The sequence below is a fragment of the Chinchilla lanigera genome, unplaced genomic scaffold, assembly GCF_000276665.1.
Source record: "Chinchilla lanigera isolate Chin_1 unplaced genomic scaffold, ChiLan1.0 scaffold00166, whole genome shotgun sequence".
Classification (NCBI taxonomy): Eukaryota; Metazoa; Chordata; class Mammalia; order Rodentia; family Chinchillidae; genus Chinchilla; species Chinchilla lanigera.
Window position 1 is genome coordinate 1,681,164 of NW_004955567.1, and position 26,530 is coordinate 1,707,693.

The 26,530-nt window shown below is 51.2% G+C and overlaps 1 protein-coding gene across 1 annotated transcript; it reads left to right on the forward strand.

Moving 5' to 3' along the window:
• The first annotated feature begins 9,105 nt into the window (after positions 1 to 9,105).
• On the forward strand, positions 9,106 to 24,028 carry LOC102027356 (leukocyte immunoglobulin-like receptor subfamily A member 5). Its single transcript, XM_013509233.1, has 6 exons — positions 9,106 to 9,139; positions 9,241 to 9,276; positions 9,532 to 9,711; positions 9,856 to 10,152; positions 17,692 to 17,748; positions 23,907 to 24,028. Exons 1-6 carry the CDS (start codon positions 9,106 to 9,108, stop codon positions 24,026 to 24,028), a joined length of 726 nt encoding a protein of 241 aa, XP_013364687.1.
• The last annotated feature ends 2,502 nt before the right edge of the window (positions 24,029 to 26,530 follow it).

Genomic DNA, 26,530 nt, shown 5'->3' on the forward strand with positions numbered 1-26,530 from the left:
AGCACAGCGGCTCCTGCAGAGAGAAGCACCAGGCTGCGGGCGCTGCTGGGCACGGCCCCGCCTGAGCCCCTGGGGGGCTCTGCGCTCAGGGCGCCCCTGAGACTCCCGAGGTGCCGCGCACTGCTCCGGGTCACCCCGGGTCTTGCCCAGCAGGCCTTGCGTGCAGTTCTGTTTAATTCTGTTATGCATTCTGATTTTACACTTATGTGCTGTTGCTGTCGTTTCCTAAAACTTAAAAATAACAATTTCCTGTGAAAATTTAAAGACATGATCTTATACTTAAAAGTGTAAGTAATTATGCCCCTATTTTCTAGGAATTTTATTAGATTTATGCAATAATTACAGAGAATAACTTCTTAATACCACGTCTTTTTATTCAAGACGTTTAAAATTGAGTTTTATTCATGGGCTTTAGTAGCATTTTGAAGTTTTATTCATTTGAATTGTTTATATTCACAGGAAATTCGTAATACAATCCATTATTCTGCAAATGGGTTAAGTTGATGACTTTCAGTTTTCTGAATAATAATTTGTTATACAGGAAAGCTATTGGTTTATGTGTATTAATTTTATTTCTTATTATTTTAAGATTCTCTTCCAATATCTGTTTAATGATCTCCTATGATTCATTGAAAAAATACATATCAAGCAAAATCAATTTCTCAGTTGCATACCTACCCTAATTATTATACAAAGATTTTGTTATATATTATTATATCTAAATCTACATAATTCACATCCAAGAATATTCATCTATATTCTCCTTTTTCTTTTTTTTTTTTTAGTGCCCTAGAGCAAGGACTTTACTGCACAGATTGAATTCTCAGTCCCTCCTGTCTTTATAATTTTATAACTGAAAAAACATGACAGATCATTTTTTCAGGAAAATATCTGTAGGCAGAGACCCACAATTCAGGAAATTAACATGGCATGAATATCCGAGGAGCACATATATAATGATTGTGCTCTTATTATGTTTTATATGTGTGCGTTTCATTTCACCTTCACCTACAGTCTTCATTTATTCCAAATGTACTTTTCCCCATGTTTATCATAGGTCACTCTACATGGTTTACACATCTATAAATGAGAAGCACTGAGTGTAGGAATCACTGACATTTCCACCAAGTAAAGTGCAGATGTGTGTGTGTGTGTGTGTGTGTGTGTGTGTGTGTGTGTTGCACCGTAGGTGTTTCAAACCATGAGATGGTCACTTAACACAAGATTACAGGGATGATCGGGCACAAGGATCCCTGGCTGGGTCACAGACCTAGATGTTCAACCCTCCATGAACCTGGCTTCAGGAGACCTGAGGACCAGAGCTTAATATCTGGACCCTGGATCCTCAGCTGGTGAGTGAAGGGAAACTCACCTCCAGGAGAGTCAGTATCCATTGTCCTGTGTTCCAGATGAACCAAGAGCTCACAGTGCTCGGTAACTTCCAAACTGGAAACCACGTTTGTTACCACTTCTGAGCTCTTTGAACTCAGAAAACCTTCCTTCCTAAGGGACACAGACTCAAGTTCTGGAATTCATAAAGTGCAGTGAGGATGAAGAATCCACTGGGGAGATAGAGGAAAACCTGCCCCAACGGGAAAGTGTCCCTATGGATTCATGAAGTCGTGTCCCGCTGGTAAGACTCAAGGTTGTGGAACCCAGAGGACAGGCTCTGGTCCTTCTGTGATACACACATTGTGCCTCTTCCTGGATTCTCAGGAACAGTGGAGACCTTCAGACCAACACAAACCCAGTCACACTCCAAACCTGGTGAGCAAGAGAATTCTCAATTATGGAGCTGGATTCACAAGGTGAAATCCTTCTCAGGTAAGGCCGTTACCCCGGGTGGGTACTCAGGAATCCTGGGGTGATTTTGGTCTCTTCTGCCCTCTTTGTTGCTAATGCCTGGCTTCAGTCCCCAGGATCACACCGTGGGCAATCTCATGTGGATGGGCCTGGCTGACCTGGTCCGGGTGCTCCTCGGGATTCCACTATTCTAGACTTGGCACAGCCAGAGAAGGATCCACGTGCAGCACAGTGCTGTATATAAGCACAGGAATTGTTCATGAAATGACGGAAATAAAAATATGTGAAAGCCTCTGAGAGATTAGATGCACCATGGTTTTCTCTGAAAAATGAAACCCTGCAAAATAGCACCAAATTAGAAAAGATATTATGAGTTCATAGAAGATATTTTACTAAAGTAAATAAAATAAAGCAAACTGGACTGAAAGTACTTACTTTTCAAGGAGAGAAACCCTAACATAGTAAGTCATACAAAGGAGGGTGTCACCGGGGCTGAATGCTCTGACAGAGTGTGGAAAGGGGGCTGGAAATGCGCAAATAATAGTGTTCTAAAAAAGAAATGCAAGATGAATCCCTTCCCATTGATGGAGTGAGCTTCACGTTGGCCAAACACATATAACCCTGGACACAGGGAGGCTCGGGATGGGGGAAACCTCCCAGGAATGTAAAGGAAGAAACCACTGATGGCTGCGGGGGGAAGAACGGCTCCACACTCCCTCTACTAAACCGCAATCTGTGAAGAAGGTGCACATAATGAATCAAGCATATTTATTTGATGAATTGATACATTTGGATATTGATCACTATGTGCACGTGGCAGGGGAATGCTGCTTGGAGAAGCACAATCATATCTGGATCTCTCAAAGGCAGGGAGTACGTAGCAACATCTCCCTGTGGTTCCGGGGCAGCAGCGTGGGACGTGCAGTGTGCACACGTTGGGATTGTTGGGCAGTGTGTTTGTTGAGGCCTCGGTCAGACCTGTTTCGCCCTGGCCCTCATCTGAAAGTTTCCCTCACGCCTCCCTTGCTGTGCTACGGTGAGAAGGAGGAGCTGGCCATCTTCCTTTGTGGGCAGCAAGCAGTGAACTTCGTAGAGTGTGAGCTGGGGCCATGACAATAATAGCGGGTCAGTTTTCTAACTTTTCTCAGGTCCTGCATCCTGTCTTGCAGAAGAAACAACATGCCCCAAATCAGTCAGCCTCCCGTGTCCTGTAAATCCTGGGAGGGAAGGCCGCAGGGAGTCATGGTGGAAAAGCCTGTCCAGAAGACATGGCATCTGCAGGACCCAGGCTGGAGGAGGGAGCCCTGGAGGGCTGAGTTCATGCACTATTGGCGCCCAGCCGATCAGCCCAGGCCAACACCAGAACACGCGCAGTCAGAGAATGGGGTCCACACAGACTCGGGTCATCTCCCATGTGATTGTCTCTCCCAGATGTTCTCCAGTGCCCCATGCTGCGTCCTCCCTGTCCCTGCCTGCCCAAAAAGACAAAGGGCTTCCCAAATGGGAGGTTTGGCCTGGGTTCCAGGGATATAGGAGTCTTACCAGTGAGTCCTCTGCCGGCACACATGCAAGGTGTCCCAGTACACGAGAGTCTCATTCTCTTTGCGGAGCTGAACTGGCTCTGCCTTGTGCTAAGCCAGTGTCCTGCAGGACTCTGTGATGCTCAGGGGTGAGCTGTGATCACCTCTGTGAGGAGGAAGCCCCAGTGCTGGCAACTGAGACCCTCTGAAGACCCGGAACTCCTGCTGCCCTCCTGCCTGTCCATGAAGCAGAGCTAAGGGGCTTCCCTGCTGCAGAGTCTGAGATGAGCTTTGGTGAGAGAACTGTTATAAATAAATTCCACATTTGTGTTCTGTTGCTTGAATCTAGAGGATTTCGGCCTATTCTCATACCTACAGTACTGTTAGTAAAGAAATTATCAAGAGAAACTTGTTCAGGTTCGATCAGCACTCTAAGGGAATTGCTGTTCTGGGAGACCTGCCGTGTCCGTGCTGCGGTGAGCTTCTTTTTTTTTTTTTTTTTTCGTTTTTCTCCGGTACCAGGAACTGAACTCACGACCTTGCGCTTGCCGGGCAGGCGCTTTTGCCACTGAGCTAAATCCCCAGCCCCAGGGGTGAGCTTCATGTTGCCCAAACACCAGGCGGCCCTGGACACAGGGAGGCTCTGGGATGGGGGAAGCCTCGCAGGAATGTAGAGGAAGAAACCACTGACGGCCGTGAGGGGGAGAACGGCTCCACACTCCCTCTCTAAGCCTGGGCCCCTGCTCTCCCACGTGGTCACGACAATCTTTCTACCAGCTTGGCTACACCCCGTTTTCCCTAGGGACAACGTGATTCCATGTGCTCAGCCATGCCATAAAGGTGGGACCCTCACTTCTGAGCTCCGCAGTGGATTTTTAAACAACAAGCTCACTGAGAGCTGTTCTGTATCTGACACCACAACCCAAAAAAGACCTAATGTTGGGTGGGACTGAAGCTCCCTGTAGCTGCCAACCCAGGCACATCCCATGATGCGGCCTTCAGGGCTGCAGTCTTGGGCTCTCCCCTTCCTCTTCACAGGACCCTGCACCCTGCAGCCAAAGACACACAGGAGGGCGACAAAGTCTTGAGACCCCAGACTCCTCACAGCAGGGTTCACTCCACCGCCCTGTGCACCCAGGACTGTGAGCCGAGCCCAGCATCACCGGAACTCAGCACCCACCAAGCTCATGGGGAAGCCGGGCCTCCCCGGGCTCTGAGCCCACAGAGCGCTCAGCAAGGACCTGGGCCTCTCCTGGGCGGGTTTTCTCCACAGTGATGCTTCTCCTTCTCAAGGTGGCACCTGCTGGATCTGCACAGGGTGGGACTGTGTTGAACACCCCAGAGTCCCTTAGTGATCCTCAGCCTCCCGAGACTCCATTAGTGACGTCAGACGTGCGTGGACAAGAGCCACACTCAAGTTCTCAACGCTGGTGGCTAAACATTCTGAAAGTCTCCCGAAATAGACCTGAAGTGTTCGATGGGGATGACCACTCCACTCTTTCTGTAAATTGTGCAATAAAATTTTACACTGATGAAGTGTGTTCTGTATCTGAGCTCTCAAATAAGCCAGTGCCTAGTGATGGATACCCCTTACATTAAAATCACAAGAAGTAAACAAAAGCTAAAATTCAGCTTAGGGCCCACATCTGCCAGAACTCAGGTGATCACAGGCCACAGGGGGGTGGAGGTTGTGATGTGGAAAAACAGAAATTCTGCCCTTTTCCTTTGCGGCAACTTGCCTCCTGCTTAGGCTGATGGTGGGAATTTAGAATCACAGGTCCATTCTGTCACGGAGCTGGACCTCACGTGAGAGACTCACAGGCCATGATAGTGACATCAATGGCAAGATGACTTTGCTGGTGTCAGGTAACAAGCAGAATCCCTCCTGCCATGCCTCCTGCCCTCCCGCCCTCCTGGAAATTGCTGGTGCAGAGACTCTGCCCAAGTGCTGAGACTGTGAACCTGTCCTCGAGCCCAGAGTCCTGTGGACAAGAAGCCATGGCCACTCTCTGCTCAGCGTACTCTCTGGGAGCGGTTTCTGTTGACCGGCCCAGGGCACCTTCATCCCTCTTCTTCCCTGCAATCACTATCTATGCAGAACAAGCCCTAGCCCGCTATTCTAAACTAGGGATTCCACAGTTGTTGGAATTAGCACATGATGTTCCTTCACAAGGAATCCCCGTATTTCTGGGGCAGCTCAGTGTGGACACGCAGTTTCACAAGAGCACCCTCATCTCTCAGCCTCAGTTAGGAGGTCTGTGGACCCCACAGTGTCTGTGGCACACGGTGCACAATTCCCTGCTTAGTACCCAGTCACCCCGGCCTCTCCTGCCTGGGACATCAGTGCTCTGAGGCAGAGGTGATTCCCATTCACCTCTCCCAGCCAGGGTCCTCCGAGGATCCTGGCCACAGAAGGCTTCAGCAACACGTGCCTGGGGAAGGATGTTGATATCCTACCCCAACAGGAAGACTATCTGAACCCGTGGCCTGTGGAGGACCACCTAGGCGACTCTCCTTGAAAGAGAAGCAATTGCCTCCATTTGGGCTGAGCCTGAGCCTATTTCCCTGTATTGATATGTACAGAGCCGGCTAGGACCCCCTTCTTATCCCTTCAGTTGGCGTTAAGCAGTGGGTACCAGTCTAGCTGAGGTGCTGATGGTAGTCTTTGGTAATGGCGGGCGTGTTTCCCCGGACCCTTCCATTGCTCCCTGGAGTGAGCTGGGATGAGGCGGGATGTGTGAGCCAGTGCTCGACGCTGTCAGCTGGGATCGAGCATTGGGATAGAGGCTATGACTTCCTGGGGCTTCAAAGATTACACATCAGAGCGGAAGCACTGACCCCAAATCATTAGATACTATCTCAATTATGTTATGTAGATTACTCTTTCTGTATAATCTTCTCTCTGCATATGGCAGAAGTGATTTCAGGCCTCCTACCTAGCCCGGCTTGTGACACTCACCTACTTCCCATAATTCTCACAGTCATTCACCCACAAGCCACTCCTTTCTTTATGAATGAATGAAACCTGGGTTCGGCCTTGTGTCGAGGCCTTTGTTCCACATGGCTATCACTGTCGCTGGACTTAGGATCCCCTTGGCTCCCCATAACTACAAATATGCCTTAGCATCTTTATTCTTGCCGTGGGTTGCACTGGAAGTGGTAGATTGGAATTAACTTTCTAGAATTCCAATAACTCTTCGTGGGATCACACATATAAACTTCCTGGGCCACGACAAAGACAGAGGAGGGATCTTTATAGTGGATAGTCACACTCTGTGTCCCTGGGGCAGTAAGGGGACGGCACTTCCTCTGCTGGCTGAGGTGGGGGCTGAGGGGCACACTGCTCAGTGGGCTGAGAGGTTCCACAGACACCGAGGGCCTGGTGCGTGCAGGACCCACCCTCGCTGCCGGACACACACAGCCCGTGCTGCAGCGGGACGGGGTGAGGAGGTACAGACAGACGTCCACACCCTTTCTCTCCCGGGCACTGCGTGCAGCCAGGCCTGGTGCAGCTCACCTGGTGCTAAGAGGAGGCTGCACCAGCAGCAAATCCTCTTAGCTTTGTGGTATAACACAACCTACCTGTCAGAGTTACAGACTGTGGGTTTTCTTTTTCAAGGGTGATTAAAAACAAATTACAAATCGGGTCTTAAATAAACTTTTCATATTTTTGTGCTCCACATTTCCACAATGTACTCAAATGTGGCTGCAAACCAAAACCTGTTAACCAATTTCCCACCAGTAGAAGTTTTGTAACTGTTCTCTTCCACCCTTTAAGCAACGATCTCCTGACCCTAAAATACAGTGGTAAGAACTATTTGGGAAGGGAATTCTCTTCACAGCCTCTTTCAGTGTTGTCTGTAGGTTCTTTTCCCTGAGATTCCCAATGCATTCTTTTGATCCCATATGAGTTTTTTCTTAGTATTTCTGGAGTACTTTAAATTCTCAGGAGACACAAGATGTTTAAATTTTAGTTTGGCAAAAAGACAACAGTTCCCCAAACTATTGAACAAGCTGCCTTTAACCCACTTCCCGAGACAGTCCTTGTTTCCATCTGAAGCCTCGTGAGCACAGCACTCACTGTCTGCATTTCTGTCAGCGTCTGATGCTCTAAGCTCTCACCAGCATCCCAGGTAAACTCCCCAGCAGGCTCCAGGCTGCTCCTGCCCGCTGCTCCCCACTTTTCCAAATTCCACTCCTAGACCAGTTCCAGAGCCCCGCCCAGTGGCGCCCATAGCTCACGTGACTGGGGGCTATTCCTGATCCCTCCACACAGTGAAGCCGCTCCCATTTCATGTTCAACTGCTGCTTCCCCGTGCTCTGCTCACACTGCTCTGTGTTGCAGGACAGGTCTGCTAGGGCCTTCAGGTAGCACTGGACCGTGTGGAACACGGGGACCATGGCCCAGCTCTGTCCTTACACTTCCTGGCGTGAGGACACCGAGCCTCCTGTCGGGGAGCAGTCAGCATGCACACCTCACTGCCTCACAGGGTCTCACAGTCACCAGCTCCTGTGAGCTCTACCCACTGTCCCGGTGAGCAGAGGCTATTCGCACTCCGAGGACAGTGACCCTGCCTGGGGCAGCTCAGAGGGAGCCTCACTGCTCCGCGTTCTCTCAGCGCTGTTACCTTTCACGGTGCTTTCTTCACGCAGGACAAGGACGTGCTCACAACCCCCCAGGCCCTGTGACTTGGAGAGTGTTTTTCTCTATGCTGTATTGACTCCTGCAGCCTTCTCTTTCTCCATAGGTCCAACACAGGCCTCTGGGCAGGCTGAGCATCTCTACCCCAGGTCAAGCCCTTAGCCCTGGAGGGAGCACATGAGGGAACAGCAGGAGCAGCCACTTTCCCTGGATGTGCACACCCCCGCCTGTCACTGTCACCCAACACAGGGAGCACTCTGACGGTAAAGCACACAGGGAAGGAAAGACCTACACGTGGGGCACGGCCTGCCACCGCCTATTCATGCCGGGCTGCACGCTCTTCAGCCACAGCCAGGGCCCCCAGAGCAGGGAAGCCCAGCAGAGTTCTCAGCCCCATAACACAGGGTGTGAACAGCTGCGGTGACTTTCTCTGGAGCAGGTGACAGGAGTCATCCCTCAAATTCCTAAAGGAAAAATATGAAAATGAGAACTGGGAATCAGAGCACAGGAAGGAGCGCATATTTACTTCAGCTGCTAGATCAGTCAGTGTGCTGTTACTGTAGGGAAATACTCGAGACAGTGGCGTAGAAAGAGGAAACACTGACATGGGCAGAGGTCCCTCCACACACCCCCCCCCCCCGTTCCTGCACAACGAGCCATCAGACGCTGGGTCTCCATGCAAGGTCTCCTTCTCAGAATGCAGCCATGTACACCTCTAGACCAGGAGGTATTTCTGCAGTCTAGGAAAACTCTCTTAAGTAAACACTCATTTGAAAATGGCCCAGGAGTGACCCTCCAGGGAGGCTCTCAGGAAATGAGTGTCCTGGTTGGAGTCCAGCTTCTGAGGCCATCAAGGACAGAACCCAGGTCCTTCCTTTAGTGACTGGGGCTCTTGCTATGTGGAAAGGTCTGGGACCAAGGGAGAGCTCAGACCTGGGCTGAGATTTCTCCAGGGAGCTTCGGATCCTGAGCTTGCAGAAGCCAGATTCCAATGCTGGGAGGGGCTGTGCCTTTTTGGTGGGTCCACAGAGGCGGGGACCCTGAGGCGGTGCTGTCTCCAACTTTCCACTTCCGTTCATCTGCGCGTCCTGCAGCGCTGAGGTCTCCTCTCTCAGAGCGGGAGCAGTCAGAGTAGGCGACATGAAGCCTACCGTGCCCGTTCTGCTGTGCCTGGGTCAGTGCTGGGAGGAGGAGGGGACCAGGCTGGGGCGGAGAGGGGGGAATCAGCTGAGGCACCAGATGGAACCTCTGACAGCACAGAAAACTCTCTTCCAGGGCTGAGTCTGCCAATGGGGCTGCAAGGACCCGCAGGTGAGTCCTCCCCAGGCCCCGTGTCCTGCCCCATCCTCAGCCCCTGGGCCTCACTGGGGAGACACAGGCTTGGGCTGAGGGTGAGGAACTGGGAGAGGCCTTGGAGTGATGTAGGGCACGGAGAAGGACCTGGGCTCAGCCTCTGACTTCCTTGCAGCGACCCTCCCCAAACCCAGGCTCCTGGTCGAGCCGAACTCTGTGATCCCCTGGGGGAGTTCTGTGAGCATCTGGTGTGAGGGGATGCTGGGGGTCCAGAAGTACCATCTGTACAGAGAAGAAAGATCAAGGACCTTGGAACCATCAATCCTACTCCCAACAAGGCCGAGTTCCCCATCTCATCCCTGACAAAAGATGATGCAGGGCGATATCGCTGCTCCTATCACAGCCCTGCTGGCTGGTCAAACCACAGTGACCCACTGGAGCTGGTGGTGACAGGTGAGAGGACACTCAGGGTCCCAGCCCCAGGCTCTGCCCTCAGGAAGGGGTCTGCTCTCAGGGGTGCCCCCCTCTCACAGCCCAGCCCTGGGCGCAGTGCGGGAGGTGTGAGTCCATTTCACACGCTGCCTCCTTCTCTCCTAGGAGTCTCCAGCAAACCCAGCCTCACAGCCCTGCCCAGCCCTGAGGTGACCTCAGGAGACAAGGTGACCCTCCAGTGTAGCACGAGGCAACAATTTGACAGGTTCATTCTGACCAAGGAAGGAGAAGACAAGCTCTCGTGGACCCTGGCCTCAGGGCGACTTCCCAATGGAACGTTCCAGGCCCTGTTCCCTGTGGGCCCCGTGAATACAGGACAAAGATGGACACTGAGATGCTACGGCTATTACAGAAGAAGTCCCCAGGTGTGGTCCACAGCCAGTGACCCCCTGGAGCTCCTGGGAAAACCCTGTCCCTGTCGTCTCTCAGCTCAGAGTGTCACTCATGCCCTTAATCCTAGGGAATTTTTCTCAGTTGGAGTGAGGAGGACCTAGGGGTTCCAGCTGGGGACGGACAGATCCTTCCTCTAAACCAACAGGGCTCCTCCAAGGAACGCCTTTCCTAGCCCTATGATTTGAATTTAGAAAGTGCCTGTGGGCAGGGAGGGTGTCCAGTAAACCTCAGGGGTAGTTTTCTACAACTCTCAGTGGCAGGGTGCCCGGCGCAGACCTGGACCTCACCTTGTCTTGTCTTCACTGCCAGGATCATCTGGTCCCAGTCCCCCGCCCTCAGGGAGCTCCACACCGTGTTCATCCACAGGATGCTCAGGGGGCCCTGCTTCCTCCACCTCAGCGCCCAACATCTCAGCAGGTGAGTCTCGGCTCTGTCCTGGGTGTCCTGCATCCAGGCTGCCTGGAGGCTGTCAGCCCACCTCGGCCCTCCTTCCAGTCTCAGCTCTGCTTGTGTCCAGAGAGAGGGCTTCAAGTGGAGGTGTGGACAGGACCCGGGCAGGAGAATCTTTCTCTGGTCCGTGATGTTCTCATCTGTAGGCTGCCTGGGTGGGGACGGCAGTGCCATGTCATAGGATTGTGGGAGTTTGAGGTGATGAATGCAAACCCCACACAGGGGAGGGTCATCATTTAAGTGAATCAGTTCCTGATCTGCACGTCACCCCTGGCCAAGGTCCGGGAAGGAACCTGAGCATTCTGACTTGGGTCTCGGTGGCCTTGCTCCCCCTGCTCGCACTCCTTGTGCTCTTGCGACTCCGGCGCCATGGCCGATGCAGGAAGGCAGGTGAGAAGGGAGAGGACGGCCTGGGCTCGCCCCAGGGAGGGGTCAGCAGCCGTGCTTAGGGCCCCGCAAGCCAGAGGAAGCCGTGTCTGACCCTGTGCAGCAGGAGCCACTGCAGATGCAGCGAGGGCTCCATGCGGGTGGCACAGGGTGGCCTCCTTCTTGTCCCCAGGACCCAGCTCTGCTGCCACCTCCCCAGAGGACTGCCACAGACACAGAGAGGTAAATCGTCCTCCCCTGCGTCCACCCGCTCTCATCCCCCAGCGTTAATTTCTCCGTTTTTCCCCACTGTGTAGTTCCCTTGGTTAGATCTGTGCGCTCTGCCTTTAAGACCGTGAGCTTCTGAGGGCAACGACCCTCTTCTCTGTCTCCGCAAAGAGCCTCCCCAAGCTCCTGCAGGCTGGCGCCCAGGGAGTGAGGAGCGGTGTCCCGTCAGCTGGCCTCTGCTCCCTGCAGTCTCCATCGCCAGCCCCACAGGGAGCGCCGTCTCCGCCAGGGTTCACTGTCTGTGAGGCTGCGAGTGTGGCTGGACGGCCACCAGCACCAAGCAGTCTGTGTCCCCAGAGCAGCACAGCGCGCGCACAGACAGACAGAGGTGACGGAGCCCAGGCAGGGCGCAGAGACCCAGGCGGTGCGCAGCGCTGTGAGCGACACAGGGCGGGAAGGGCGGAGAGGCTGGGGAAGAGCAGGGAGGGCCACAGGGAAAGGTGCAGAGCGGACCCTCTGAGCCCGTGTGTCTCAGCAGAGACCTGAACCCAGGACACGCGTGGGACTGTCCAGGGAGCAGCAAATGCCAGGCCCGGTGGGGACACCGCACTTGTCCAGGAGCTGCCTGAGGTCTGCTTCACTGGAATTGACCGATAAAGGACAGGAGTGTCAGTGCCCAGGTGCAGAGCTCTGCAGGTCTCAGTCCCATGCATCGCTCCGTTCATGCAGCTCGTGAAGCCACTGGAAGTTGCTCAGGGAGGGTGCGAGCTGATGCTGTCCCAGCGCTCACTCTGGAGTCCCTGTGGACTGAGCGATGGTGCAGAGCAGAGTCAAGGAGCAGCCTCTGTCCCTCTTCCCTGCTGCAGAGCCCTGAGCACAGGGGCCCCCAGGAAGTGACCCACACCCAGGGGCAGCCTTCCGGACAGACATGTGGCGGGGTCTCCCCTGCTTCCTCCATGGCAAGGCTATTCCTGGACCCGAAGGACAGACTTGCACAAGAGGACAGGCAGAGGGGCAGACAGGTGAGTGCTGTGCCCTGCAGGTCCCCAGGCTGTCCCAGGCTGCACCCGCATTCTGGTCCCCACTCTCACTCCCCCCAGGCAGCTGACTCTGAAGGCCCCCAGGGAGTGGCCAACACCCAGCTGAATGGCTTCAAGCTCAGGGATAGGAGCCCCCGGCTGTGCCCCGCGTGTGATCCCACCTGTTCCTCAACGCGTCCAGGAGAAATCTCAGATCCCACGGTGCAAAGTTGGGCACGTGGGAGCCGCGGGAGAGACCGGAGCTGCCCCATGCACACTCATCCAAGGACCACAGGTAGCCTGGGGGTCCTGCGCGGGACCCTTAGGGATTCTAGACATCACCTGAATCTGTAGTCCAAGGGAGCTACAGCCACACATCTGAATACTTAACAAGTGAGTTTTAAATATAGCTAAGACTCAGCCAAGGAAATCCCAAAGTGCTCAAATTTATTATAAGATTAAAAGCACACGCCAAGCTTATGAAGTACCTATACTTTAGAGTAAATGAAGCCTTAAATAAACAATTTGAAGCAAAAAAACACAAAAATTTCAATAACTTAAGGTTACAGGAAAATGGCATCAATTTTGACAAAGTGAGAAAGTAGGAAATAATGAGCATAGCAAACAATAGTAATTTATATTAAAACAATATGAATGTAAACTCCTTAAAATCTAATAAGGTTAATAAAACCCTGAGTACACTGAAAAAGAAAACAACATTCACAAAAGAAATACAGAGGAACGTGGCAGCCCGTGCAGTTGGGGAGACAATGCTCCCACCAGAAACTCTCCTTCATTTTCATTAGAGGAAAATGACAGCGCAGGACCCCTGGGTTAAACAGGAGGAAACAGCACACCCTGGGGTCTAAAAGTGTGAGCGAGGTGGGGCTGCCCCGAGAATCACGGCTGTGTGAGTAATTTATGTCATCTGCATTTACAGAAAGAAGAAAAACTGTGTTCACCTGAATTGGATCAAGGAAATAATTCTATGGAAAACCAGCAGATGTTCACAATTTCAAATAATAGGATAAGCACTCAATTGATTTGGAAAAAATTTACAAGAATCCTGGAAGAAGCTCCCTACTTACAAAGGAAAACTGGTATCTTTGCCCCAAGAATTAAGGAGGATAAAATGAATTGTGTTATTGGGCTTCTGCTTAGCATCTCTCTAGAGGTCCAGGCAAGGGCACGAAGGCAGGATGATGACGACAAATAGCAACGACAGTGATGGCGGAGACAGCTAAGGAAGGAGCTGAGACCCTTCAGAAATTAAAAAAGTCAGTGTGTGAGGGCAGCCTGACTGTGTACATAGAAAACAGAAACAAAAACCAGGAGGAGGAAGATAATAAACATCCAAATACTGGATGCAAATGAAAACGTGTGACTGCAGACATTGTGGATTCCGGCAAAAGCAGACAGAGCCGATCTGGCAGAGGAAACAAAGGAGCCCCTCAGCCTGTGCTCCCAGGAAGTCCAGGCGGTGAGGACGCGCACACAGGGACGTGTTAGGAAGGGTTTCCGGGGTGGGGAGAGAGACCCTCACAGAGGACTGACAGGATAGAGAGGAAGTTAGACCCAGAGAAAGTAGGGCATCCCCAACTCTCAGGAGGTGATCTAGGACAGTCTCTCAAGAGACCCCGACAAAGGGACAATTCACCGCCAGTGGTGTCTCCAGCAGGGTCCTCGTGTGCAGGACACAGGGAGTTCACTGCAGCCAGGCCGTGCAGGTGCTATCGGGCGTGCGGGGCCTGGGAGGAAAGGTCACAGGGTGGACGGCTCCCGTCCGTGGGCAGAGCAGCACCGGCTCCGGCCACAGCCACCCTTGTGCCACGCAGAGGGCTCTCCCACCGTGCTCTCCTTGGGCAGATCTTTGCGGTGCTGCCAGGTACCCCCGGGGAAGAGAGATCTCAGTGCGCAGCTCCAGTGGTCACAGCGGGGGCCCCATCTGTCCACTGTCCCCGTGTGTGCAGGAAGACAGGTGGCCCTGGGTGCACGGGCGGGCCCACGGCTCCTGCTGTGAGATCCCCCTGAACCAGGACTGCATGTGTCCTACGAGGCTTTCTAGTAGGAGACAGATGTGTCCATTTGGTGCCATTTTACACAGATCACCTAAAGTCATTATGCCCTAGACCTCAAAACGTGCTAGAGTCCTCCTTGGCCCAGCGTGAAGATTACCCTTGGGATCCAGTGCAGGCACCAGCAAAGCACCGCTCCTCATGCCTGGTGGGAGGGGCTGGTTGCTCCTTCAGTAAGAACCGCACTCCTCTTTTACCGGAGGTCTCTAGACCTGAGGGAAGGTGAGGTTAAATTGGGTGGAGGAGGATCCCTGTCCACTGAAGGAGCTGGTATTCACCTTTTCCTCACTGCACGTAAATCACCAGCACCCTGAGTGACCGTGGGTGTTCGCGCTGCGTTTACCGTGCTCCGTGAGCCATCAACGCCGGCCCGGCGCTCGCGTTTCCCTGGGTGTCACTCCGCGCTGGGCCGAGTTATCAGCCCCCCTGGCTGGAGCAGGTGAGCGCTGTCGCTCGTCCTGGGCCTGCACAGCTTTCAAGTTGGCGTATAGAAGCCTCATCCGCGGGAAGAGAGTCTACATGCGCCTCCCCCTCAGGTCCGGGTGATGACCCCAAAGCCTCAGGCACTCAGAAGTGCGGCTTCGGGGAGGAGCCTGGACCGCGGGCCTGGATCGCGTCTGCGTGACACTGGAGTCGTCGCCGATGGGTTCACAGCTGGGTGTGATGTCGGCAGGGCAGCCTGGTGGGAAGAGGTGGTCACCGTGAGCGTGGGCGGGAAGCTCACGGCCTCCCCACTCCCCGACCCGCCACACCGTGGACTGTTTCTCCTCCCCCACTCCCCCTGCCTTGGGGCCAGCCGACTGTGGCCTGAAACCTCTACAAACTGAGCCAGAATATCCCTTTCCTCCTTTAACTTGGGGGTGTCCAGAACTTTGTCCCAGCAAGACAGCCAGGAAGACAACCACCAGGAGGGGGCAGCAAATCCTCCCCTCTGGGTCTGATGCCTGTGTTGAGTATGCGATGACTGAGCTCCTAGCACCTCTGTCTGAGGACTCAGAATGTCTGACTGACTTAGGTGGAATATCCCACATCCTATTCTCGGGTCAGGGCAACCAGCTACCCATGAACTCGGGGGAAGGCAGCACGCGGCCATGACACCCAGTGTGAAGGCTGGGTGGAGGGTAACCCCCAGCGCAGCCGTGGTGCTGATGGGCTGACAGACATGGGACTGTCCCCTCAGGAATGATGGGGCAAGGAGCTGGGGCGGCACTGCAGGTCGGGTGTGTTTTCTGATGTAATGGATGTCGGGGTGGAGGCTGTAACCATAGACTTTACAAATATAGTTAAATACTGATATTGTTAGAGATTAAACAGCCACTAGATGCTGCCTCTTGACTGGTGGGATCCACGGCCTCAGGAGCAAAAGGGGAGCACACTGAGGGGCCTCCATCACTCTCGACCCCACACAGGAAATGTGCAAGTCCTGAGCCTGACCTTAGGGGATGCTGGGTTAGAAGCCCTCTTAGTGGGAGACTTACCGCTAGAAATTACATTTGCTTTGTTTCTTCATCACAGTAGATTAGTAGTGAGGAAAATGTTTAGTGAAATGCCCTGTGCTGGACAGTTTTCTTTTATGATCATGAGGATTGGGAGCTGAGATAGCTCACCAGGCTCCTTGTCTGGATCTCCCCACAGACGGGTGCTGTGGGCTGAGTCCCACCCCACAGTACACATGTGTCCCGCCGTGGGCTGCAGTCCTCGTGAATGTGAGCTCATGTTGTGAAGGAAAGCACACTGATCATGCGGAATTGAGGAAGTGACACCCCATGGGCTGACATTTTTCTAGCTGTAAATATACCTGAACCTGGATGATATGATCTGAAAATGTAAATTTCAGCACTGTAGATGGACTTCCATTTCTCAGGCATGAGTGTCTGTGATTGTGGACTATGTCTTCCCACCCCGAGCGCCGTGCTGTGGCGAATCCCACCTCACACAAGAAGCCACAGATGAGGAAGAGGTGAGAGAAGGACATGGGGGAGAGGTCACACGAGGGCACTGATGGCCCGGAGCACGCACGCAGGAAGGGTGCACTTCAGAAAGGAACGTGAAAGACAAGGAGACTGGGGGAAAGATCCTTAGTGACACGGAGACCCAGAGAAGGAGGGAGAAGGAGAAGGGAATAAAAGAATTAGGATGTGTTGAATACTCGAATCTACCCAGAAGGTGACTCTACACAGTATTTCCTGCAAACCTGTGCTCATGAAATAATAGTAATAAAAACTCTAAAAACAAAGTCATGGGTAGTTCTCTGTCTCTCTGCCTCTCTCTGTCTCTGTCTCTATCTCTGTCTCTGTCTCTGTCTCTCTCTCTCTGTCTCTCTCTCTCCCCCTCTCTCCTTCCTGGCTGCTGTGAGCCTCTTTCCCTGACCTGTGCTATGAGGTTCCTGTCTCCCCATGGCCCTAAAAGCTGTGGAGCTGGAGACTGTGCCCTGCAATCCCTGAGCTGAGAGTTGAAATCAACCTTCCCTCAGCTAAGATTTTTCAGGCATTTTGTCACAGCGACAAAAATTTAACACATCCACCTTACAAAGAGCACTGAAGGGAGTTCTTCACATTTAGCCTGAAGTTTCTGAATTACAGCACGATTGTGTTCATATTATATGTTTGTGTTTCCTTTAGTGTTCACCCACATTCTTTATTTATTCTAGTTTTACCTTTTAACATGTTTGTCATAGGACATTCTACATGGATTTATACATCTAAAAACTACATACACTGTTTTTAGGAAACCCTGTCATTGCCACCATGTAAAATAGATATGTATATGTCTATATGGATGTGTATGCTGCACTGGTGTTTCACACCATGAGATGATCCCTCCACATGAGATTACAGGGATGATGGGGCACTTGTCCTCTCCTCTTGTCCCGTGTCCTCTCCTCTCCTCCCTTCCCCTTCCCCATCCCTTCCCCTCCCCTCTTCTCTCCTCTCCTCTTCTCTCCAAGCCCCTGGCTTGGTCACAGCCACAGATGTTCACCCCTCCATGAAGCCAAGCTTCAGGAGCCCTGAGGACCAGAGTTTCATGCATGGACCCTGGGTCCTCAGCCAGTGAATGAAGGAAACACACCTCCAGGAGAATCAGTGTCTATGGTCCTGCATTCCAGGTGAACCAAGAGCTCACAGTGCTCAGTAACTTCCAAACTGGAAATCACATTTGTTACCAGTTCTGAGCTCTTTGAACTCAGACAACCTTCATTCCTAAGTGACTCAGACCCAAGTTGTGAATTCACAGAGTGCAGTGAGGATGAAGAATCCACTGGACAGATTAGAGGAAAACCTGCCCCAACAGGGAAAGGGCTCCTATGGATTCATGACGTCATGTCCCGCTGGTAAGATATAAGGTTGTGGAACTCTGAGTAAAGGCTCTGGTCCTTCCGTGATTCACACATTTTGTGCCTCTTTCTTGATTCTCAGGACCAGTGGAGACTGTCAGCCCATCACAAACCCAGTCACACTCCAAACCTGGTGAGCAAGAGAATTCTCAATCATGGAGCTAGATTCACAGGTGAAGCCCTCTTCAGGGAAGGTGGGTACCCTGGGTGGATATTCAGGAATCCTGGGGTGATTTTGGTCTCTTCTGACCTCTTTGTCACTAATTCCTAGCTTCAGTCCCTAAGATCACACAGTGGACATTCTCATCTGGATCGGCCTGGCTGACCTGGTCCTGGCGCTCCTTGGGGTTCCACACTTCCAGACTTGGCACAGCCAGAGAAGGATCCACATGCAGCCAGGAACTGAGCAAGTGAGAGAGCACTCACTGAGCTCTCACAGTGGTGGAGACTTGGAAATAAATATGTCTTCCTGGGGTGTGTTTTGGGTTTCATCATGTATGTGTGTTCACACCCATGTTCAACCTATTCAGCTCTGTGTTTCAGGATTTTCACAATGGCCAGCGTTCTCATGAGGGTTTGATCCCCACAACCACACACAGAGGAGAGAAGAACAGCGCGAGAGTTTCTGATAGGAATACAGTTATTAGCCTACAGTGAAACCACTGAACAGAGGCAGTCATACCACCATTACCAATGTAAAAGAAATCAGCACAAATACTAGAACCCAAAGTACACAGATATTGACATACCTTAAGAAAGAATAAAAGTTATAGCTATAGCCCTCTTATTCCTAGCAAAGAGAGCTACCATAGAAATACAGACACAGATACAAAGAGAAACCCATTTCTGACATTCAGCAAATATCTAGTCAATGAATCAACTCTAATATCATCAAAAGTAGAAAAGAATTCAGCAATAGGAGTCTAGAATCAACTGTACAGCTAAAAATTAATAATGCTGATCAATAATAAAAACAGATATGGAAGTGGTGGGGAAAAGAAAAACGGAAAGAAATAAAATTTGAAAATAATGAAAAGGGAGATGAGGAGAAGAGAAAGGTGAGATAAATATCCACTTGAAGAATAGAAGAAATTAGTAGAATTAAGGTAAAAGTAGCAGAAAAAAATAAATGAAAAATGAAAAGAAAAATGATTAAAAAAGAAGAAAACAAAGCAAAGCAGAGAAAAATCCCTAAAACCAAACAAAGAAAAAATCCAGAAAATTCCTCTTCATGTTTGGGAGGGTGGTTTCTTTCCAAGGCCTGTAGCTTGGAATACACCGGATGCTGGAGGAGCAGGGAGTCACAGCAAGAGCTTACTCTGTTCCTACCACTGCTTTCCTGTGTGTGCTGAGCCCTGCCCTGTACTTCCTACTGGGCAGTGTCCATCCATGAGTGGTGTCTGCTTTGATCACTGCACTTATTCTAGCAACACTGACTGTTTGTGGCCCTCTGTGCCCAAGTCACCGCTAGTTTCATGGCCTGTGGGCTTGTGAAACACCCTCGCTCCAGAGCTCTCTCTGTCCATTCACCCCCATGCTTGGCAACTGTCCACGCTGAAGCACATCCTCGATCACACTGGCATGTGGGGAACACAAACGGATCCCCAAGCGCTGAGCTTTCGTAGGCTCCAAGAGCTGGGATCCGGCAGTCTGCTGGACTTCATGCCAGCACTTTCGGACCCAACCTTCATAGAAAATCACAGGCAAACAGCCTGGCTCATCACCACAGACACAGATCACCAAGTCCTGCCTGACCTGAGCTCAGCACTGCTCCAACTTCTCAGGGAGTCTGTCCCTGTAAAGGCCTCTTCCGGCTGTCTCCCACCCAGCAGCTACGGCGGGGTGACCCAGAAACCCTGAATGTGACAACTCTTTCCTGGAATAGTTTAGTCCTAAGCAGTTAAGCTCATCCCTAAATGGCTCCTGATTAATCAGTCCCAAATATGGGAGAGGCTGCAATGGATTTCTTCTCCAACTCTAACCAGCCACATGGAGCACATCACGGTCAGAGTAGAACCCAACCCTGTATTTGCAGTTGACAATAACGACAGGATTTTCTTGGGGCTAGCATTGCCGGTTCAGTCCGTTGTTTCTCGCTGAAGCTCTTTCTGCCAGATTTATTTGTGCTGGCAAAGACAGGATCCCTTCTCAGGAGGTGGGGTTACTGTTTCAGACTGCTTTCTTCTTTTCTCTGCATTCTCTTCCTTTTTTCCAGTTTCTCTGTGATATATAGTTTTCTTTATTTGCTTTTCTTGATTCCCGTGGCTATTCTTCCTTTTTACTTCCCTAAGGCATTGTTTTCCAGGAGTCTGGCTTCCTGCTCTAGAGAGTCTGTGTTATGCTCCTGACCTTTAATCTCCCTTCTTCCAGTCTTTTCCTTGAGGCACTAACTTCTTTGAACAGAAATAAAGTGCACAAACTGTACGAACAAGGCCAGTAGGCTTCAACTTCAATAAAACATGTTGACAAAGGACATGAGTGACCTGGATGGGCCATTTGGACCCAGGTTATAGAAAAAGCTCTGAAGACATTGTCTACTTCTGAATCATCTCAGCACTTGTAGGCATTTAAATGTGCTTTGCACAACATGAGAGGTCCTCCTGCAAAAGTGTGGAAGGGGTGCAAAGGAGGAACCAAAGCCATCATTGGAAACAGGGAGAGCCTGGCTGGGTGCACGGACACCAATGCCCAGAAGGCAGACAGGAGGAGGAGTCGGGCAGAGCTGATGTGTTGGGGCCCAGGACCACACTGCCTGGGAAGGAGCTGAGGAGTCAAGGGAGGGGGCAGCAGTAACCACAAAGGGACACCTGTCATGGGTTTTACTCAAACAAATACAAACAACAGTTATGCATGTATATACCAGGCTGTCTTCAGAGCAGAATTTAAACTTCCACTATATGATCACAAAATGAAAACCTTCAATACACCATAAAAGGAAATTTCTCTCTCACTGCAGGGAAACCCCAGCCCCTCATTTGATATAAACATTTAATATAATATTTAAATATAATAAATATTAAATGAAGAAAATTAAAGACCGGTTTAACTTGAGATCCACACATTCACCAGATTTTGTCCAATTTCTTCATGAAGATATTTTTCCTTCATTACCACATTATTGATAAGACTTTGATGCCTTTGAAGGATAGAAGTTGATATTTTCCATACATCTACATTGTAACAAGTTGCCACAACCAAGCTGATTGACATACCCTATACCAACATACCTATACATACTATTTGTGTCCTACCTTTTCCTTTTTACTTTTTTCTGGTTTTGAAAATATGTACTTTTAACTTCTTTGCACTTTTCACATATGCAGTACCATTTGGTATCTACAGTAAACAGAAAAGCATGATGACCAAGCGGAAATTAAACCTGTCTAGTGCTGTCAAACATGAAAACCTTCAATGGACTGACATTGTTAAAGTGCTCTTCATAGGAATAAGAATTGTTCATAAAACGAGAGAAATAAAATTCTATGTTAGCCTCTGAGAACTTAAATGTACCATGATTTTCTCTAAAAAAATGAAACCCTGCCAAATACCACCAAATTCATGAAAATATTATGAATTCGTAGAAGGTATTTTACTCATTTTACTTATATCATATGTGAAGTAAAATGGACAGAAAATAGTTCATTTTCAAAGATTTTAAAGTAATGGTTGAACTTCGAATTATGAGAAGGACAAAGTAACCAGGGCTGGAAGAGTGTGGAAGAAGGGCTGGAAATGTACGAATCAGTAAAAGTAGTGACCACGGATAGAACGGAAATGGAAGACAGATGAGTAACATGATCCTCTAATAACCGCAATCTTTGAAGGAGATGCGTGTAGTGAATAAAGCACATTTATTTGATTAGTCGTCAATATTGGGATATTGATCACTATGTGCATGTGGCCGGGGAATGCTGCTTTAGAAGCACAATCACATCTGCATCTCCCAAGGGCAGGGAGGACATAGCAACATCTCCCTGTGGCTCCGGGGCAGCAGTGCGGGGTGTGCAGTGTGCACACGTTGGGATTGTCGGGCAGTGGGTTCGGGGCGGCCTTGGTTAGAGATGCTGCACCTGGGCCTCATCTGAAAGTTTCCCTCACGCCTCCCTCACTGTGCGAGGTGAGAAGGAGCTGGTCAGCCTCCTGTGTGGGCAGCAAGCAGTGAGCTTTGCAGAGTGTGACCTGGGGCTGTGACAATCACATTCTCTTTGTGTTCTGACTTTTCTCAGTTCCTGCATCCTGTCTTGCAGAACCAAAGGGCTTTCCAGCTGCAGAGTCTGAGACAAGCCTCTGTAAGAGAATTGTTATAAGTAAATTCCACATTTGTGTTCTGTTGCTTGAATCTGGAGGGTTTCAGCCTATTCTCCCATACGTACAGTATTATTAATAAGGAAATTTCAGGAGAAACTGCCTCAGGTTCAATCAGCACTCTAAGAGAAATCGCTGTTCTGGGAGACCTGCTGTGTTCATGCTGGGGTGAGCTTCACATTGCCCAAACACAGGCGCCCTGGACATAGGGAGGCTCTGGGATGGGGGAGACCTCGCAGGTATGTAAGTGAAGAAACCACTGATAGCCCTGAGGGGAGAACGGCTCCACACTCCCTCTCTAAGCCCAGTCTCCTGCTCTTCCACGAGGTCACGACAATCTTTCCACCAGCTTGGCTACGCCCTGTTTCCCCTAGGGGCGATGTGATTCTGTGCTCAGCCATGCTCAAAAAACATGGGACCCTCACCTCTGAGCTTCACAGTGGATTTTTAAACAGCAAACTCACTGAGAGCTGATCTCTGACACTAAACCCGAAGAGACCCCATGATGGATTGGAGAGGAGCTCCCCGCGCAGACAACCTCCTTACAGCTATCAACCCAGGCACATCCCATGGTCCTGCCTTCACGGGTACAGCCTTGGGCTCTTATCCCTCCCCTTCCTCCTGTCAGGACCATGCAGTCTAAGGCACACGGAAGGTGATAAAGACATGAGACCACAGACCTTTCCCAGCAGGGTTCACACCACTGCTCTGTGTACCCAGGACTGTGAGCTGAGGTCAGGCCTGCAGAGAACTCAGCACCCACCAAGCTCACAGGAGGGCCAGGCTGCCCCTGGACCCTGAGCTCACAGAGCAGCTCGGGCAAGGACCTCGCCTCTCCAGGGCAGGTTTCTATAGGATGGTGCTTGTCCTTCCCAAGGTGGAACCAGCAGAATCTGCAGAGGGTGGGATTGTGTTTAACTCTCCAGAGTCCCTTAGTGATACCCAGCCTCCTTTAGTGACATTAGACGTGTTAGGATGTAAGCCACACTCGAGTTCTCACTGCTGGTGACTAAATATTCTGAAAGTCTCCTGAAATAATCCTGAAGTGCTTGATGCCGATGGCCAGCCCACTCTTTCTTGAAATTATGCAATGAAAATTTGCAGTGATAAAGTGTATTCTGTATCTGATCTACCTAACAGGCCAGTGCCTAGCGGTGGATGTCACATTAAAATTAGAATAAATGAATAAAAGCTAAAATTCAACTCACTGCCCACAACTGCCACAAGTCAGGAGCTCATAGGCAATATGGAATTCGAGGCTGCGATGTAGAAAAGCAGGAATTCAGCCCTTTTTTTGCAGGAACTTCTCTTCTGCTCCTGGTCAATGGTGGGAATGCAGAATCACAGGTCCATTTTGACACGGAGCTGGATCTCATGCAAGAGACTCACAGGCTGTAACGTTGACATGGATGGCAAGATGACTTTGTCTGCTGGTGTCAGGTAACAAGCAGAATCCCTCCTGCCATGTCTCATGACCTGCCACCCTCCCGGAAAGTGCTGGTGCAGAGACTTTGCCCAAGCACTGAGACTGTGAACCTGTCCTCGAGCCCAGCGTCCTGTGGACAGGGAGCCACGGCCGCTCTCTGCACACCACATGCTATGGAAGCAGTTTCTGCTGACCGGCCCAGGGCACCTTCATCCCTCTTCTTCCCTGAAATCAGCATCTGTGCAGAACAAGCCCTAGCCCGCTACTCTGAACTAAGGGTTCCCTAGCTGCTGGAATTAGCACGTGGTGTTCCTTCACATGGAATTCCCGTATTTCGGGGGCAGCTCAGGGTGGACACGCAGTGTCACACAAGCACCCTCATCTCTCAGCCTCAGTTAGGAGGTCTGTGGACCCCACAGTGTCAGTGGCATGCAGTGCACAATTCACTGTTAGTACCTGATCTCCCTGGACTCTCAGGTCTGGAACATCAGTGCTCTGAGACCAACGTGATTCCTGTTCACTTCTCTGAGCCAGGCGTCCTCCATGACTCCTGTCCACAGGAAGTTTTATCAACATGTACCTGAGGAATTGTACTGATATCCAACTCCCCAACAGGAAGACTGTCCGAATCCCAGGATCCTCTAATGTGACCGGGTCGCTCTCTGTGTCCCTGGGGCAGTAGGGGGACGCCACTTCCTCTGCTGGCTGAGGTCGGGGCTGAGGGGCACACCGCTCAGTGGGCGGAGAGGTTCCACAGACACCAAGAGCCTGGTGCGTGCAGGACCCACCCACGCTGCAGGACACACAGCCCGTGCTGCAGCGGGACGGGGTGAGGAGGTACAGACAGACGGCCACACCCTTTCTCTCCCGGGCACTGCGTGCAGCCAGGCCTGTGCAGCTCACCTGGTGTTAACAGGAAGCCGCACCAGCAGCAAATCCTCTTAGCTTTGTGGTATAACACAACCTACCTGTCAGAGTTACAGACTGTGGGTTTTCTTTTTCAAGGGTGATTAAAAACAAATTACAAATCGGGTCTTAAATAAACTTTTCATATTTTTGTGCTCCACATTTCCACAATGTACTCAAATGTGGCTGCAAACCAAAACCTGTTAACCAATTTCCCACCAGTAGAAGTTTTGTAACTGTTCTCTTCCACCCTTTAAGCAACGATCTCCTGACCCTAAAATACAGTGGTAAGAACTATTTGGGAAGGGAATTCTCTTCACAGCCTCTTTCAGTGTTGTCTGTAGGTTCTTTTCCCTGAGATTCCCAATGCATTCTTTTGATCCCATATGAGTTTTTTCTTAGTATTTCTGGAGTACTTTAAATTCTCAGGAGACACAAGATGTTTAAATTTTAGTTTGGCAAAAAGACAACAGTTCCCCAAACTATTGAACAAGCTGCCTTTAACCCACTTCCCGAGACAGTCCTTGTTTCCATCTGAAGCCTCGTGAGCACAGCACTCACTGTCTGCATTTCTGTCAGCGTCTGATGCTCTAAGCTCTCACCAGCATCCCAGGTAAACTCCCCAGCAGGCTCCAGGCTGCTCCTGCCCGCTGCTCCCCACTTTTCCAAATTCCACTCCTAGACCAGTTCCAGAGCCCCGCCCAGTGGCGCCCATAGCTCACGTGACTGGGGGCTATTCCTGATCCCTCCACACAGTGAAGCCGCTCCCATTTCATGTTCAACTGCTGCTTCCCCGTGCTCTGCTCACACTGCTCTGTGTTGCAGGACAGGTCTGCTAGGGCCTTCAGGTAGCACTGGACCGTGTGGAACACGGGGACCATGGCCCAGCTCTGTCCTTACACTTCCTGGCGTGAGGACACCGAGCCTCCTGTCGGGGAGCAGTCAGCATGCACACCTCACTGCCTCACAGGGTCTCACAGTCACCAGCTCCTGTGAGCTCTACCCACTGTCCCGGTGAGCAGAGGCTATTCGCACTCCGAGGACAGTGACCCTGCCTGGGGCAGCTCAGAGGGAGCCTCACTGCTCCGCGTTCTCTCAGCGCTGTTACCTTTCACGGTGCTTTCTTCACGCAGGACAAGGACGTGCTCACAACCCCCCAGGCCCTGTGACTTGGAGAGTGTTTTTCTCTATGCTGTATTGACTCCTGCAGCCTTCTCTTTCTCCATAGGTCCAACACAGGCCTCTGGGCAGGCTGAGCATCTCTACCCCAGGTCAAGCCCTTAGCCCTGGAGGGAGCACATGAGGGAACAGCAGGAGCAGCCACTTTCCCTGGATGTGCACACCCCCGCCTGTCACTGTCACCCAACACAGGGAGCACTCTGACGGTAAAGCACACAGGGAAGGAAAGACCTACACGTGGGGCACGGCCTGCCACCGCCTATTCATGCCGGGCTGCACGCTCTTCAGCCACAGCCAGGGCCCCCAGAGCAGGGAAGCCCAGCAGAGTTCTCAGCCCCATAACACAGGGTGTGAACAGCTGCGGTGACTTTCTCTGGAGCAGGTGACAGGAGTCATCCCTCAAATTCCTAAAGGAAAAATATGAAAATGAGAACTGGGAATCAGAGCACAGGAAGGAGCGCATATTTACTTCAGCTGCTAGATCAGTCAGTGTGCTGTTACTGTAGGGAAATACTCGAGACAGTGGCGTAGAAAGAGGAAACACTGACATGGGCAGAGGTCCCTCCACACACCCCCCCCCCCCGTTCCTGCACAACGAGCCATCAGACGCTGGGTCTCCATGCAAGGTCTCCTTCTCAGAATGCAGCCATGTACACCTCTAGACCAGGAGGTATTTCTGCAGTCTAGGAAAACTCTCTTAAGTAAACACTCATTTGAAAATGGCCCAGGAGTGACCCTCCAGGGAGGCTCTCAGGAAATGAGTGTCCTGGTTGGAGTCCAGCTTCTGAGGCCATCAAGGACAGAACCCAGGTCCTTCCTTTAGTGACTGGGGCTCTTGCTATGTGGAAAGGTCTGGGACCAAGGGAGAGCTCAGACCTGGGCTGAGATTTCTCCAGGGAGCTTCGGATCCTGAGCTTGCAGAAGCCAGATTCCAATGCTGGGAGGGGCTGTGCCTTTTTGGTGGGTCCACAGAGGCGGGGACCCTGAGGCGGTGCTGTCTCCAACTTTCCACTTCCGTTCATCTGCGCGTCCTGCAGCGCTGAGGTCTCCTCTCTCAGAGCGGGAGCAGTCAGAGTAGGCGACATGAAGCCTACCGTGC

Excerpts from the sequence above, each read along its gene's own strand:
- LOC102027356 (XM_013509233.1), top strand. The coding sequence starts at position 9,106 with ATGAAGCCTACCGTGCCCGTTCTGCTGTGCCTGG. Across the intron at positions 9,277-9,531 it reads GGGGCTGCAAGGACCCGCAG|AAGTACCATCTGTACAGAGA; the intron begins GTGAGTCCTCCC and ends CTGGGGGTCCAG. Across the intron at positions 9,712-9,855 it reads ACTGGAGCTGGTGGTGACAG|GAGTCTCCAGCAAACCCAGC; the intron begins GTGAGAGGACAC and ends CTTCTCTCCTAG.